This window comes from Perna viridis, chromosome 14 (genome assembly GCF_037379345.1).
Source record: "Perna viridis isolate PV_CMFRI_1.1 ecotype Kerala chromosome 14, ASM3737934v1, whole genome shotgun sequence".
In the NCBI taxonomy this organism is placed as follows: Eukaryota; Metazoa; Mollusca; class Bivalvia; order Mytilida; family Mytilidae; genus Perna; species Perna viridis.
The window spans coordinates 34,478,764-34,496,304 of record NC_142458.1 but is presented as its reverse complement, the minus strand read 5'-3'; the positions used below and the strand labels follow the sequence as shown (position 1 = coordinate 34,496,304).

Sequence of the window (17,541 nt, the reverse complement as noted above, 5' to 3'; positions counted from 1 at the left end):
TGTAGTATAAATGTACTTTTTGTTTTATCAATTTGAATTCCCAGTATTGTCGAATCATCTATCACCTGTAGTGCATTATTACCAATCGACCTATCTTTCCTTTACACATCTCGTTTTGCGTTGTAGTCGATGAAATGAAAATACACTTATGTTTAATACGTCTACTTGTAAAGACAAACAAAGGATTAAGGAACATACCATACACTCGCCATGCCTTGTATGTCATCTCAGAGAGTTACAGACTGATATTGTTTTATTTTACCATGTTATGTCTGCAGAGTAAAAGTAAAAAAAATATTGTAGCTTTATCAAGGTCTTATTTCGTAAATATGCTGCACTATAATGAACATTTCGCTATTGGTTTCATTGCAGTGCATATTTGTGACCCAACACAGCTTTTTAAATTAAATCCAATCTGTCTACTAAATAGTTCAAATAAAATGTACAATGCTGTATGCCATACTTTGATCTCCAGATAGAAAAGTAAAATGGTGCCGTCAGTGAAGAGATTTGTTTCTTTTAACCCACGACTTCCATCCACCCAGAATGATTTATTTCACGTGAATTATACTTCTGTTGAAATGAAATCTCATGCTCTAGTTGACTTCACTGTGACATCAATGTATTTGTAGACCTATAGTGGTTATTTTAATTGTCATAGCTACAAAAATAACTAGAGCATTGTAATCTGGACAAATAACTTAAAATATACGTCATTAAAAATTTGTTCCTGAAAACACATTAGGTTAAGGCAGAATTATTATTGGAATGATTTTACACCTGGTTGAGTTACACGTTAAAATCGTCAAAATTTCTACTATGTCTGTGAATATATTTTTACCCCATTTCTGCTCCGTTGTGATTTCCAACTGTTTTGATGATTCCGTCACTGCGTCTATATTAACTTAAATAATAAGATCGGATTAAGCATATATCATTATGAATATCAATATTTGATGGTTGGATCAGCTTTTCCTATTTTTCAAAATATATTAATCATATACTACTCTATTTGTACATTTCAATCCAAGGGAATTGCCCATGCGTGTTTCTTTGAACTAAGTGGTCGTCAAAAATGTTGCAACATATCCAAATCAATTTACCTGAGACAATATTCACAATAATATGAAGGTCTAGAGTAGATGATCCGGGTGTACAATATAGGTAAGAAATGAACAAATAAAACTCAGTTTATATTAGAATCAGACAACGGTTGAACATGGTATAAAAACAACCAACATTTTGAAAGTTTAATTAACTATTTGTACAATCAGAATAAACAAAAAAAAGACAAGGTTTCCATGACATTTAAGTAAGTTGAGTTTTAATTGAAATGAATTTCACCAACAATGAACATTTCAAGGGCAGATAACTCTGTAAAACAGTTTATCTAACATTTAATTGAAAAATTTATAAACAAATCAAGTCATCAGTTAATTTGTGGGAAGTTCGTATATTCGTGAGGATTCAACATATTTCCTACAAGTATTTACAACATCAACCAATGATGTATGGCTCCTCAAACGATCCGACAGGAATGGTTTCAGTTTTGTGGTATCGCAAACAAGACATGGAAAAGAAGATCTCGAAATATGGTGTGAAATGCTAGTTATGTTGAAAACAGATTTATTGTTTTGTCGTTAATTCCTAATGGTGACAGAAGCGCTAAAATTTTGGCGATCTAAATTTCCATCTGAATTATAATATCGTATAATTGACGATTGACGAAATAGTAGTTTCAACTGTTATGATTTACGTTAAATACAATATAGCAGCGTCAATATACATCATTTTGGTAAATTATTGCAAGTTGGTATTCTGTTTCAATAATAAATACACTTTAAATTAAAAGCCGTACGACGAACAGATGAGAGGAAAGTTGACAATACGGAATTAAAAGTCATCACGTTTGTCTTATACTTTGGTCAATAGTTTTCTTTTACCGTAGATCTCTAAGCGTAGGTCGAGGTATGAGGCTGACTTGACAGTGTCTCTAGTATCCATTATCAATAATTGGAATCAATATGTCATTCTTGACACACATTTTTGGTTGAAGAATTCATGATGGTGTCCTCTGAAATATCATTTTAAATCAGAAATACCATGCGCCAATTGTTTCTTTAAAGAAGAATAGTTTTAGGTAACATGACAATTCGCCACTCGATAACCATTAGACATTTAATGAATAAGTGTATTTAGAAATACTTTATGTTGACTATCCAGATAATATTTTAGGTGATAGAACAGTTTCAATAACAAACCGAAGGAGCTGCTGACATCTTTATTTCATAAATTGGAAAACGTATTTGAAAGAAAAACAATGAAACCTGGATTCGAAAAGGAATCAAAAGAATATATTCCAGGGAAACTAAATACATACACAAAACTAAGAACATGAAATAACAAAAATAACACGTAGAAAGAAACAAAAAAAATAAGTAACTCATATTCTTCTTAAATCTGAGAGCATGGACAATAGCCACTGAAAGGTAAATTGTCCTAAGCTTTTCCAGAACTAATAACAAAGAAAGTCCATTTAAGTTTTTAAGTAGACAAAACAAGCAGTCTGAATTAAAACTCTTGAAATCACTCAATTTTATGCAACATGTTTCATTAACTAATTTGGTTTCTGGCAAAATTAATTAGAAGTGATCATATTGGAAGATGCACTAAATTTATGTAAGTGCTGTTTTTCTGGATATTATTGAAAATGCAGGACTCGCCAATGTGTAATATCTATTTTGCCAGATTTATTATGGACTTGACTTTATTATAGATCGGATGAGTGTTCGGTGAATTTTTGTTACTCTTATTTCACACGAATATATTTAACTGTTTCGGCCTATCCAGTCTCTATGCCATTTGAGCTGATACGCAGTCTCACGTCTTTACATCAACAGACCTGGAACAAATTCTCCACTCTCGATGTCATTTGAGCTTTGTGTGCTCGACCAAATCTAACTTTCGTTGTACATGTATGTGAACCAGTCAACATGCTTAATATTAATTTTAAACGTTTGTATTTAGAATAACTTTGCATCTATTGTTTGTTTTTAAATGTCAAAATGTTACCTCTTTAAGACAAAATAAAGACATGAATGATGTGACCATGTAAAAGTGTAATATGTTTATTTAATACCAGTCTGTATGATATTAAGACACTGTCAAAGGATTTATAATGCAGACAAAATACGAAGTACACCCGAGGCTTTTGGTTTTACAAATACGCCATATTTGTAGGTAACTACAGTCATGTCTATTAACAGATTTGTATTTTAGAGATCAATGTATTTACCTGTAATATTAATATACTTAATGAAGAACTATCAATCTAAACGATAAATTTCCAATGTACAATCTTTGAAAAAGTACCATAACAGTGAAGCGTTGTGTTCTTTGACTGTTTCTGAATTAGAAATAAAAGTGCCATCACCTCTTGTCTAGTATTGATTATGGGTGAGCCCCAACGGTTTTGGTTGAGAAAGAACAATACTATTCTGCTTACACAGAAAATTTATTGCTGAAATAAATGTTGGTTAATATATTGCATTACGTTTAGAGATTCACTTTGGACAAGCCATCCATCTGACAATTGCATCATAAGTAAGTGACGTATGCCAGGATTTAATTGTCATGGTGAAACCATACTTAGTGAGGTTCGCTACTTCCACATTTATCCGTGTATTTGTTGTTTTATTGGTATCAAGTTTTGTAAGTCCATATATAAGAGCAGGAGGCTCTACGAATCCTGGGTTGAAACGAATCCAGTTGGATCTTTGTCTACCGGGATTTGGTGGGTTTGATTTTCCAATTCCATTGCTTCCACTTTGACCTGCGAGTGATAATTTTCATTATTGTTATGATGATACAGTGTACAGTATCAAACTAATCAATGGTACGTTATATCACTATCACATTGTTTTTTTCTGATGCTTTTGAGTTATTTATGTTTCGAACAAAAACATTTTTTTTTAAAACAAGTCAATGATATTTACCACCTTTCGTCAAAAACACTATGTCATTGGCATTTTGCGTTTAATAAATTAACGAAATTACGTAAAACAGACATGAATGTATCAACTAAAATCATGGCATTTAGCGTCATGCAGAGAACATTATTTGGTGAAACAAATATAACATTGCGCTTCATTAATACAAAATAATAAAACAATGAAATTGAAAGAACTGAGATATAATACATGTAATACTACGAAACAGAAACATATTTATAATTTAAATTGAACATTGAATACTGCTATATTCTTTTTTTGGTCCTTAATACAAAACTGGCAGTATCCCAAGAACAGAAAACACGACCTGGATCATCGAATAAATAAAATGTCGACGTTTTAATTTTTTCGTTATAAGTGTATTTAAATATTATATTTTACAATTTACCAATGTTAACAACATTTCTTTAGAGTAGGTGGCATTTGAATACTAAGGTGTTTTGTTCATAAATTTGATATAAAGTTAAATACATGCCAGTCCTAAATAATAGATAATATTTTTTTCGTAGTGTTTAAAAATCAACAAAAGGGATCAATATGACTGTTTTGTGTCGAAAATATTCCGTGAAATGTATTTGCCTTTTTAATGATAAACTACTTACAGCCTTGTCTTCCTGAAAGCAAAATGGATAAAAACTGAAAATAGATGTTTTACAGAAGGAGTAATCAAAGGAATCAAGATTATAGCGGTAATAAAAAAAAATGCAATCCAGGGACAAAGACCCGACATGGAAAACAGACATACAAAGAACATAAAAAAACTAAAATCATACATACAAAGTAACAAAAGCAAATGAGCAATTCGGACTCCACTAAGAACTGGGAGCATGGACCAGGTGCACCGGTAGGGTGGGCGTTCCAGAATATTAAAAACTATGAAAAAAGTAAGAAAAGGGTACAACAGGTAGACAAAAATAAAACAAACCAAAAAAAAAAAAAAAAAAAAAAAAAAAAAAAAAAAACCGCCTTGAAAAAACATTTAATTAACGGCAATTCAACAATTAAGTATGAATAGCGTTGTCATTGAAAACGACCATTATTTCTATGCATTTAAGCAGTAAATTGAAACTAAATGCTTTAAATAAAATTGTATTGAAAGCACAAAACGCATATACATATACAAAAGAATTAAAAAAATGTTTTTTATATCATTTGTTTGAAAACCGGATTAGACGGAATGTCATAAAAAAGTTAAAATGAAGGCTTTTTTTAATTCACCAAACAGCAAAAACAGAGAATAAAAGAACCGACGAATTTTTACGACTATTTTTATTACTGATAGCATAAGATGACAATATTGTTTGTTACTGGCTTTTCGAGAAAAAAAATAGGAAATGTAATTACTCATACATCTGGAAAGCTAGGTTTTAAAAAAAAAGACTGACCAAGATTTTTGTTGACAGTTTCCATGATGGAAGCATTACTATGAACTACCAGCGTGTCCTCAACCTGTTTTAATCCTTCTGTTATCTTGTTTTGCACTTCTTGGTTTAAATGCTCCTGCTCACTACGAAAAAGTTCCTTCATCTGACGCGTGAAATCACTTATGTCGAGTTCGGCTTTTAACGGTGCGCTCAACTTCGTAAGTAGGGGAATATCCATAGAAGTGGCATATTCCCAATGCACAAGAAGCAATGTTAGGACAATTCTACTATCCATTCTTGTTTGCTTTCACAGAAGAATGTTTTACATCAATGTGTATATGTAAATATATATGAAATAAAAAAAAACAAATAAAACGTTTCTACATAGATAAGACGGAAGGAAAAAATACGTATGTTCATGGTAATAAAAGAATTAAACGTGCCTATCTGTGATCAAAGGGGTTATCAGTTGATGCTTGTTTTAGTTTGCTAAATGCTTACCAATGTAAGCGATATCATCAACTTAACAGATGCTTCAGAAACATAGTTATGTGAACAATTATATCTGTATCATGGTATCAACAACACAAAAGTTTAAGGTATTACTCACCAGTATAATTGGAACTTTTCTATCAGTTATATACTGTGGTTATAAATCACAAACTGGCGCTCACAGAGAAGATTTAGTTCTATTTATAAAACATTTCTCGTTGCGTTTTGAATATACCGATATTTTTTGAAATGATAAGTTATAGGTTAACTGATTTTGCAAATCGCCTCTTGGTGGGACACTAAAGAAGACTTATTAACCGAAAATACTTATGTTTATTTTAAAAAAGTGCAACAAAAAGCACCGACAGTTAAAGCAACCAGAATTCACATACCTAACAACAAATACTAGAAAAATAACAAATTGAGACAAAAACAAGGACCAGCTAAACATTAACAAAGACAGACTCTTGTTTCACAATGAATGCCGAACAAGTCGGGAGAATAACCGAATTCCATATTTCAACACATTTTTGTGTTGATCAAGTAAGTAGGAGAAAAACGTTTATGACAATGGGTTGATTCGATGATTATGTTGTTGTGGTAATACCGCTTTGGTAAAAAAGTAATCACGAGGACGGACATTCTAGCGGAAATCAAACGAATGTAATTCAGGGACGAAGTCTATACAAGGAAACCAGACACACACAACAAAGCAAAGAACATGAAATAACCAAAATGATACGTACAAAGCAACAAAAGTAAAGGAGCAACTCGGACTCTACTAAAAGCTGGGAGCATTAACCAGGTTCACGGGTAGAGTAAGCTTCCTCTGCACTTTAAGAAACGCCCGCCGAAATGCTCATCAAAAGTCAATGCCGGAGTGGACGAGAAAGGAGAGGAAAACTGACAAGTTGAACTAATTATCATCGTAACGATCCATGAATTCATAATGATCACCAAAACACATTTGTAGTGATGACATTTATTTTGTAGCAACATAAAACTGATCCAGATTGTAAGAAAATAGAAAAAAAACCCGCGTAGTTACGGCAATAACTGGCATAACGCATGAGCTGCGATATGAAAACTCCATATACTGGTGCTGAAGGGATTTGCCACAGATCGCTTGGTCAGTTTGGTCAGTACTTTTCCTTTAGCAAAGATCCCTTAGTGTATATCAAGATATGAGGCTGACTTCACAATGGTATCCTTTATCTCAAAAGTTCGTGTAAAATCCCCGAAACTAGGATTGTTTAAAGATATTACTTATCTATGTGGCAAAAACTGAGATCAAAGGATTAACGATGTTCCTTCCTTTTTCGGGGATTTGATACATCGCATCTAGCCAAAAGAACTTGAGATAAAGGATACTGCAGACACTGTGAAGTCAGCCTCATATCTTGACCTACACATAGAAATCGATGCTAAAGGAAAACTATTGACCAAACGTTACGAAAAACGTGATGACTTTTCATTCAGAATTGTCAACTTTTTTTCATCTGTGGCAGCATCCTTTCGGGTCCTGCGTATGGAGTGTTCTTATCACAACTCATACGTTATGCAAAAACTGGCCGAAACTACGCCGACTTTTTGTATCCGCACTAGAACTAGTCAGCCTCATAAGAGTTAAGTAAAAGGTCAGTAAGTAGATGAGCACAATTTGTTTCCATTGGAATGCCGACCGTTTGTTGAAAAACGCGTCTACCATACTGGACAAATCCTTAAAAAGCTTACAACATTACAAACAGCTTAAAATCCTTAGGATTTGAAATTATATATAAAATTTAAACATCGTCAAGTAGGAAGTAATACACGTTGTAGACAAAATCACTGAACAAACGATGCTTATTGCTGTCGCCATACTATTGCTTATCAATTGTTCCACGTAAACAGATATTTTGGTTAACACGTAAAGAAATCTCCCATTACAGATATCCAGACACAAACAACGATAAATTAGACCTGATGACTTTATTTGAAACAGTAAAAAAGGCTTCCTTCGCTGCATTGGAAGTTTGAAAATAAGTGCCTTAATGTAACATACAGTAAATACACGAAATGAAAATAACGAGATAAATAGTAATAAGATAGTTAATTTGAAAGAATGAATAACCCAAATTTGACACGACTGCCGAATAACGCTTAGATTTAACGAGTGTGGGGAACTTGTTCCGCGCATGAGCTAAATCTTACTGTTTCTTTTTCTTGAGTGATCATAATTTGATTATGCACGATAAGCAATTGATCATCCTATTTATTATACAGATTTACTGGATTATTTGTTGCTATTTTCAACATGAATTTCAAATTTCGTGAACGGCAGATTGATTTTAAAGTTGTGATGTTTTGGCGGGAGAAAGTCCGAGGGTGAAATTACCGATTTTATTTCAGAATGTTAATTATCGAAATTTATTACGCTGGGAACATTCAATAAAACACTGCTATCTATATAATAAGTTATATTAATCATTGGATAGGTAGGCAAACATTCACATGATTTCAATCTGTGTTGCTACAAGATTGAAGTCAACTCTACAAAAGTTTTATGGCCGTCATCATGAACTCGAGGATCGTTACGGTGTATCCATCTGCTCCATGAAAACTGATTTGTTCAACGTGTCGTGGTTTTCTTTTCCTCGTTTGTCTACCCCGGACTTGAAAAGGACGCTTACCCTACCGGTGCACCAGGTCCATGCTCCCAGTTTTTAGTGGAGTCCGAGTTTCTCATTTGCTCTTGTTACTTTATATGTATGATTTTAGTTATTCTATGTTCTTTGTTATGTGAGTCTGTTCTCCATGTCAGGTCTTTGTCCCTGGATTACATTCTTTTGATTACCGCTATAACCTTGGTTCCCTTGATTACTCTTTCAACTTAATTGGTTATTTTCTTAGTAAAAGCATTGCTATGCTATTAATGTGTATATTTTTCATTTTTCTTTTAACTAAATGCTCAATTCACTTGTTTTTTTTCTGTTAAATGTAAAACGCTGTACACTGGCATCATCGGATAAATGTAAAATTTCATCGACTTCAATTTAACATTCGGAGGGAAATGAGGATTAGAATTTGGAACGGACAATAAGACAGACGGGCATCTTGATCACTATATACCGGCACTTTTTCACATCCGGGTGTAAAACAATTGTTTTAAAGTAACTTATGACAAGCCATCTAGCATTGCATGTTATTGAGGAACTCCAAGTTGCTACCCGCAAGGAAAAAACATTTTTTGTAAGCTGCAATATCTGAGAATAAACTAACCCGAACGTTCTGATTTTTATCCGTATCTAGTTTCATAAATCCGTATGTAATGGCTTGTTTTTCTAGGAAACTTGGATTGAATGTAATAGAAGTGGTCTTACTTCTGGCTACATCTGGATGATTGGAATATCCATATTCCACTGTTCAACTTTTGCCTAGAAGTGGTAGTACATAAAATAAAGCTATAAAGTCACAATATCTAAAGCAACCAAAATTGTAGTTTAGATATACAATTATACATTTTTATTGACTGAAAAAATTTGATGGATGCCGTTCAAAAACAAAGGTATCGTAAATAGGAATAACGTGTTTACTTGAGTAGGGTGTACAAAAATAAAGTGTAACGAAATTATTATGTAGTTTACTTTACCTTCAATTCCTAAATAATAGTATCTGTTTACGTAAATAAAAAAAAACTATATAAAGGAAGAAACACATAAACTCTTCAATACATATGAAAAATAATGCTATCTTAACACATGTGCAAGAAACAACACAATATTGTTATTTCTGGTGTTTCTGACTTTTGCCGTTTAATAGTCATTTAATAGACGTTATTGCACAAAAGTCGAGTATCGTTGTTTCCATAAGGAAATCTACTTTAACTGAAAGCACATGACATTACAAAATAAAATTACATTTTCTTCGTTAACGCCATAGAACCGAGAGTATAACATCGCAAAATACCATGTAGGAATTCTTGTACAAACCAAAGCATGACACATATAAACAATTTCCAAAATCGTTCCTTCAATGTAATGAACCAACGATAAGATTTCCTCCAATATGTCTGAGAAATAGCAATACATACCACGACATTACAAATTACTCAGCACCAATTATTGAAGTTTATCTGCTTTTGTAATAATTTAGTTAAAATTTACTTACGTCCCATTGTCTTCCTGCTACAAAAGAAAAAAAACATAAAAAAATGGATTAACATTTATGACACATTCTTTTTGCTTAATGTTTATTTCTCTTTTACGAAAAAAACAAAATTAGAGTGCACCATATCATATAAACCATTTGCCTGTCTGAGACAACTGCCTTTGTGAGAGACAACTGTCTGTTCAGGAATTTATGGATATACTTTCTGAACAAAATATATTATCTCTGAAAATATGTACACAGTATTTTTTATCAAGTTCTCGCCTAGTTCTGTAGAAACTGTTTCTGTTATAGATGCATTATTTCTCTTGCTAATCTTGCCTCGGCATTCTCCAACCTTTCTTTGATGCTCCTCTGTATAGTATCCTTAAGACTAGTGGGTTCACTATGTCAAGCTTCCTTTATCAGTTCAGTAAAGTTAGTGGTATCCAACTTAGCCTAAAGAGGTGCGTTCATCTTTGAAATGATTGGAATATATATCGATGCCATCTTTACAACACCAGGTAAAATCATTATCAATCAACAGCATATTGATTATTTTATTCAATTCAACTGACCGTCGTCCTTAACCCTGATAAATGAAATGAAACATTTATTCTTCAGCATATATTATTATAAAAAACGCAAAAGTATGCCGGAAACTAAAATAAAAATAAGATATCTTAGAGATTTCAATTGGTAAAAACACGTTGCGGAACATAAACTGACAAAGAAAAACTACATGGAATAGCAATAAATAATAACAATAGAAACAACACAAGAGATTTGAACTTCATAGAGTACTAATTTACATATTACCTATCTTGGTTAACCATGAATTAGAATACCCAATGGAATGTCAAGCATTGTGTAAGAAAGTTAATCAACACCATTTACGAACTTAAGATACTCATAAACCTTTTTCTTGATTGATATATCCGCATATATGTGTGTGTGTGCCTTTCTTTATCATATTTCGAATTACAATGAATGGAAAGTGATGAATGAAATAACTTCTTTTAAATTTCTGTATTTCGAGATTTCTTTGTTTTCCAGGTGGAACAGAGGGAATAGCACAGTTACAGAATCCATCTATGCAAAATGTGAATACGTCTTTGTTAAAACATGACGTACAGGCTGCATCTGTTTTACATGCTGAAAGAGAAAGATAATCTTTGTTTTTCTATACACGGTTCATTTGAAATCAACAGTTTTGTAAATAACATCAATGAACTAAATAAGACAAAAGAAATGCCTACCAAATTGAGTAGTATTCTTAACATTAGAGAAAGATTTCTGAAAACACAAATGATATTGGAAAATTCTTTTGTTTTAATTTTAATCAAATCACTAAAACAGCTGTATGTATAACGTTACGTTCGTAGACACAAATTTTAACAGATACAAATAATTGTCATGTTTTTCATATGTTTGTTGAATGAAATGTACTGATATTTTTTTCAGCGTCAATTGTCGCGTGAACAAAGCTAACTAGTCTTAAAATATGATTTTTTCCCTTCTACTCCGGGAAAAAGACAAACAAAATCAGAGACAAACAAACAAACAAACAAACAAAACAATCACAAAAACCTTAATTAAAAACAAATGAATGCCAATAGTATACAATGTAATGATACTTGAGTTTCCAAAGGCAAACGTTTTACGTTTTATTACATTCCTACATTCACACACTCGATGAAACAAATAAACCTTTTTGCAGTAAACGTCTTATGATTTTTGTAGAAACAACGGTGATGGCTGCATTCGAGGTCAGTTACGCATTGTTTAGCATATACAACTACTGCAAAGATGAGGAAGATTAAATGAATAATACTTAATTCTTCATTTATTTATAATTAGTCAAATGACCGTTACTTCAAAAAAAAAAAACAAAAGAAAACCAAAAACAAAAACAAAACAAAAAACCAAAAAAAAAAAAAAAAACAAACTATTATCTATACAAAACCATGTATGTTAAAGGATGTTTTAAATCGACACTGCGACAAACAAAAAGAATTTGACTTTCAAATTGTAAATCTTCTTTTTTTTAGTTAAATAAACCAACATCTGAATATAGTATACATTTTGTAATTGATTCGTTTCTGTCAAGTATATTGAGTGCACATTGACTTATAACAGATTGATGGTACGATCAAATAAGTTTCAAATACATAGACATGTTCAGCCGTTATTTCAATTTTCATTATGGAAGTTTTATTTCATATCGTCCCGTATTAACTAACCGAACTGGTTGCTTATCTGATTTTACCCATATGTAATGCGACGGTTGCTGTCTTTTTGTTCAAATTTTTATCTTGATTTTATTTTTCGCTGCTGCCTACATTGTATATTTGGATTGTTTTTGTTTCATAATTTCAATTGTTGAATTCTGGATTGTTCTATTGGTAAATTTTATGCCGATATCTTTTATTAAGTTATTTTTTTTGTCTTTTACATTTCAATTTTTTAATATTGGAAAAGGTGTCGAAATATTCATAACACGATGCTTTAAAATTTCAATGAAATGATTTATTTATCAGACACATTTTCATGACACAAATAAACCTATTGCTGAAAGTCAAAATTTTTATTTATCCAATGTAAACAAAATCTTTTTTTTTTGAAATTAGAATCATGTTATTATAATTAAATTATGAGGGAGGTATATGAAATCCTTCTTAATGATTGCCATCCTCAATTGATTAACACGTTGTCCTCATCTTTTATTATCAAAACAAACATTTCATAAATATAGCAAGAATGAAAATGGTGAATATGACAGAGACTACTACCCCACCACGATGGAAAATATTATCTCAAGGCAAATAATGAGTCTTTAATACACGATGAGGTAACCCTCACACCACAGGGCAAGCTGCGGCTGCGTCCAAAAAACAACATTATACAAGGTACAGCGAAATAGTTCCCCTATATAATCCAACAACATAAACAGAAAGTGAAAACGAAATAATACATACAGAGGCCAGAAATTTCTGACTTGGGACAGACGCAAAAATACGCATGTCTATTCCCTTCAGATTTCCTGAACAGAACAGGACGAATAGAAAAAAAAGGTGACTGTTCGCCACGCTATCAGTGTACCTGCGCGTTCGTTTTGTTTCGTTGGTTTCGTAATGTTTGTTTAATTGTGTTCTTTAAGATTCTTTTGTGTTGAACATTTTTACGTTTTATGCTTAAACTATGCTCTACCTGGTGTTTTATTGACAAAACTTCCCTTTATAGGAATTACTTGATTTTCATAAGGCACGACAACATCCTCAAATATAAGTTTCGTTTTGAACTAATTCTGAACAAGAATATAGTGTTGGATATTTTTTAAACTTCACCTTTTGCTTGCTTCTATCAAAACTAGACTTACCGCATATAAAGAGAAATAGAATCGTCCTCAACATGATGAAGGCAACAAATGATATGTCATAGTAATTCTTAGTAAATGCAGAGATAATACGTAACATACATGAAAAATCGATTCTTAGAAATATGAAAAGTGCCTACACAATCAGAGATAAGTGAACCATTGTTGTGATTAATGTCGTCTAGGCTTGGATAGTGAATTCTACGTAGGTCACGGGTATTAAAATCTAAGCAATGTGTACATATAAGTCCCCCTAATCAGTCGGTGATATTAGGTAACCCCTAAATAGCTGGAAAATTTTGTATAACAGTAAATTAAAAGCCTGGGAGTACGATAAAGTATTAAAAAAATCATATAAATACAATTTATTTGATAAGTAGTGTCTTGACAAATAAAACTTTGGTTTTGTATGCAAAAGTATTACATCCAATGGTTATTATCAGAGGTAGACGTAGAGGAAAAAGGGAGTATTTAGGCCTGTACTGCCGCTACATTCTCCAAAGATGAGATAGTGAAAAACCATAAATCTGTGCTATCCTCTTTCGGTCTCTTTTGTACCAAAGACGATGATTGTGATCTAAAAATCTATGTACTAGTTCCCTAAACTCCATACAAGAATCCACACAAATAACGTTACCTAGCTGGATCTGCAAAATGTTCAGCCAAACCTTTTTCAAACCTTTAAACTTCTATACTCACAACTGTCAAAGAGGGTCTCTAGTCCTACTACAACAATTGTTACTCCCGTAGTGGTATTAATTCAATGTGGATCCTGAAACATTCGAAAGATCTTCTGGAAATCCTCAATTCAAGGTTATTATCAGAAAACAATAATGTTAAGACACAACATTTTTAAACACTGTATACTTCTCTTTAACATACTCAATTAAAATCCCGACTCAAACACATTATAAATCGTTGTTACTCAAAAAGGCGGTACACCTAGATACAAATGTGTAGTTCTTGGTAGATATTTCGCATCTACATCACACATAAAAATCACGTATTCTAATTTTTGGGATTTGATATATCGTGTCTACCCCAAAGAACTTGCGATAAAGGATACTACAGACACTGTGAAGTCAGCCTTATATCTTGACATACACTTAGAGATCGATAGTAAAAGAAAACTATTGACCTAACTTTACAACAAACTTGATGACTCTTCATTCAGTATTGTAATCTGTCCTTTCATCTATGACAATATCCCTTTAGTACCTGCGTACGGAATTTGAATATCAAATAATGCCCGAGCTTGCCGTAACTAATACCATAAGGCTTCTTTAACATGGTTATTTTGCCATAAGATTAAATTCATCACTACAAAATTTTTATGGTCGTCATCATGAACAAGTGGTTACTTACACTGTACACAACTTCACCATGAAAACTGATTTGTCCAACATGTCATGGTATTTTTTCCTCTTTCGTCTACCCCGGACTTGACATTTTATGAACAAATCGGTGTTTCTAGAAAAACAAAAGGCACTCACTCTGCTGGTCTGTATCTTTCTGGTTTTTGTTGGAGTCCGAGATTCTAGTTTACTTTTGTTGCTTTGTGTTCTTTGTTGTTTGTCCATTTTCCATGTCTGGTCCTTTTCCCTTGTCCCTGGGTTGCCTTCTTTTGATTTCCTCAGGATGTTTGGTTCCCTTGATTACTCTATGATAGAGCGGTTTCCTTTAATTGTTGTATTGTTTTATGTAATTCAAAACATGGAAGTAGTAAACTTCTGGCTATCGTTATTTTATAATGACGATTATTCATTATTTAAATATTGTTTTTTATCGAGTAATGATTAATTGGTAGATTGACTATATTAGATTTAACTGTAACGTCTTTTGGACGATATTGCCATTCGTTTTCCGATTTCTTTTTCGAAAACACGACCCTCGCACGCCGAGCACGAACCAAATAACCATATTGATAGGCGCACAACGATAACTTAATGTAGAAAAATACTCTTCTAAATAAGATGTTTTAAACGACGCTGACGCATTTCAATTTCTGACGTTTTCAAGTAAATTGTTCAATGGGCTGGTACCCGACACGGTTAGCGAACGTTTATTATATTCAGTACGGTTTCTTGGAGTAAATAACAAATTATTAACACTGTCTAATTATTCTAGATGTAATTTTATGCACATATTTAAATATGTTCTTATATGTAGGTGTTAAATTGTGAAGTATTTTATAACTAAGAACTAATATAACCTTTATGGATACAAAATAGTCAGGTAATCATCTACGTTTTGTGATGAGGTCATAATATTTCTGACATTAAGCAGTCGCTTTCTGTAGCTTAAAAATTACGTCAATATCACATGGATTTTATGCGCTACACCATATAGTACAAAAGAAGTTAAAACATGGTAATATAATACTGTTATAAACTTTAAGTTTTATAAAGTCGTATATAAGGATTTATTTCTCCGCTGTATGCTCCTGGCTCACATCTGTACATATGTTTTTAAGGCAGTCAGTGTCCGAATCACGATGTTCAAAACATGCTTGCGTCAGCAAACACACACACACAATCAAACCGAATAATACAAAAGCAAAAATTAAAATAAAAAAACTGATGTCAATTAATTAAATTATCTTTTTAAAGGCACAAATTGAAGTCTAACTTAAAAGAAAAAAAACAGTCAGGAGAAATGGCTGCCAGGCACATATTACACACACGCACACAGTGCAGTACAGTGTCATTCAGTCTAATTTATAGATAAAGTGATAGGTAAATTGTTAGTCTTAGAGTACCAATACGTTCGCACTGATAAACACTATTCTGTCAATAAAACCTTTATCTAGAATAGCAAAGGCCGCTAAATTCAAAGGAAATATATTAATACATGTATAAAGAAAATATGGTTAAATTCCCCGAAACAATTTTCAGTCCTACTTTAAAAAATTTTAAAAAATAAGGAATCAAACTTTAATAAAACGTGAAAAAAGATGAAAGTGCGACCTTAATTTATATTCTCAACCAAGACTAAAATGTTCGTGTCATACTTTTACAGCTCGGCTCTCCATGCATTTGATGTCGAAAGAGTAATCAAGAGAACCAATGTTATAGCGGTAATCAAAAGAATGCAATTCAGGGACAAAGACCAGACATGGAAAACAGACATACACAACAAAGAACATAAAGTAACTAAAATCAAACATAAAAGTAACAAAAGCAAATGAGCAACTCGGACTCCACTAAAAACTGGGAGCATGGACCAGGTGCACCGGTAGGGTAAGCGTCCTCTGCTTTTCTAGAAACAGTTGCTCATAAAAGGTCAAGTCCAGTGTAGACAAACGAGGAAAGGAAAACTATGACCCGTTGAATAAGTCAGTGTTCATGGTGCAGATGGATACACCATAACGATCCACGAGTTCATGATAAAGACCATAAAGCTTCTGTAGTGATGACTTCAATCTTGTAGCAACATAACCCTGTTCTAGAAGCCTATTTGTTAGAGTTCTAATGCGATTCAAAAAGTTTGCGTAGTTTCGACAAGCTCTGGCATAACGTATGAGTTGTGATAAACGATATTCTCTCTTTCGGATCAGATCAGCTATAAAGTCAGCCTCATAAGAGTGAAGGAATAGGTCAGCAAGTAAAGGGGCACAATTTGTTCCCATTGAAATGCCGACCGTTTGTTGAAAAACACGTCCACCACACTGGACAAATATGTTGTCGATTAAAAATTCCAGCATTTTGTAAACATCTTCCTCTGTACATTTGGAAGATGATTTGGAATTGTTTCTTACAAAGTATGAGGAATCTCTACCAAGAGCTATATATTTGTATCTAGGTGTACCATATTTTTTGGAAAAAACAACGATGTATAATGTTTGTAAGTCGGGATTTTAACTGAGTATGGGGAATAGAAGTATACAGTGTTGAAAAATCATAGGTTTTAATGCTATTATATTCAGATAATAGTCTTGAACTGATTGTTTCCAAAAGATCTTTCGAATGTTTCAGGATCCGCATTGAATTAATACCACTACGGGAGTAACAAGTGTTGTGGTAGGACTGAAGACTCTCTTTGACAGTTGTGAGTATAGAAGTTAAAAGTTTTGAAAGAGGTTTGGTGGTACATTTTGCAGATCCAGCTATGAAACGTTATTTGTATGGATTCTTGTGGAGTTTAGAAATCCAGTACATAGACGGTAAATCAC

General features: G+C 32.7%; 1 protein-coding gene across 3 annotated transcripts; it reads right to left on the bottom strand.

The window, feature by feature from the left end:
- Positions 1-838: 838 nt before the first annotated feature.
- Positions 839-6,859, bottom strand: LOC148599100 (uncharacterized). Of its 3 annotated transcripts, XR_015918362.1 has the most exons (5): positions 5,396-6,857; positions 4,613-4,624; positions 3,554-3,832; positions 1,944-2,074; positions 839-904 (listed from the first exon to the last, which is right to left on the bottom strand). XR_015918362.1 is itself a non-coding variant. In XM_088560322.1 (3 exons), exons 1-3 carry the CDS (start codon positions 5,667-5,669, stop codon positions 3,564-3,566), a joined length of 555 nt encoding a protein of 184 aa, XP_088416448.1. In that variant the 5' UTR covers positions 5,670-6,852; the 3' UTR covers positions 3,496-3,563. The 3 variants fall into 3 exon arrangements, 2 of the variants coding, with proteins under 2 accessions (XP_088416448.1, XP_088416449.1); XM_088560322.1 differs by lacking the exons at positions 839-904; positions 1,944-2,074 and having other exon boundaries at positions 3,496-3,832; positions 5,396-6,852; XM_088560323.1 differs by lacking the exons at positions 839-904; positions 1,944-2,074; positions 4,613-4,624 and having other exon boundaries at positions 3,496-3,832; positions 5,396-6,859.
- Positions 6,860-17,541: the final 10,682 nt, after the last annotated feature.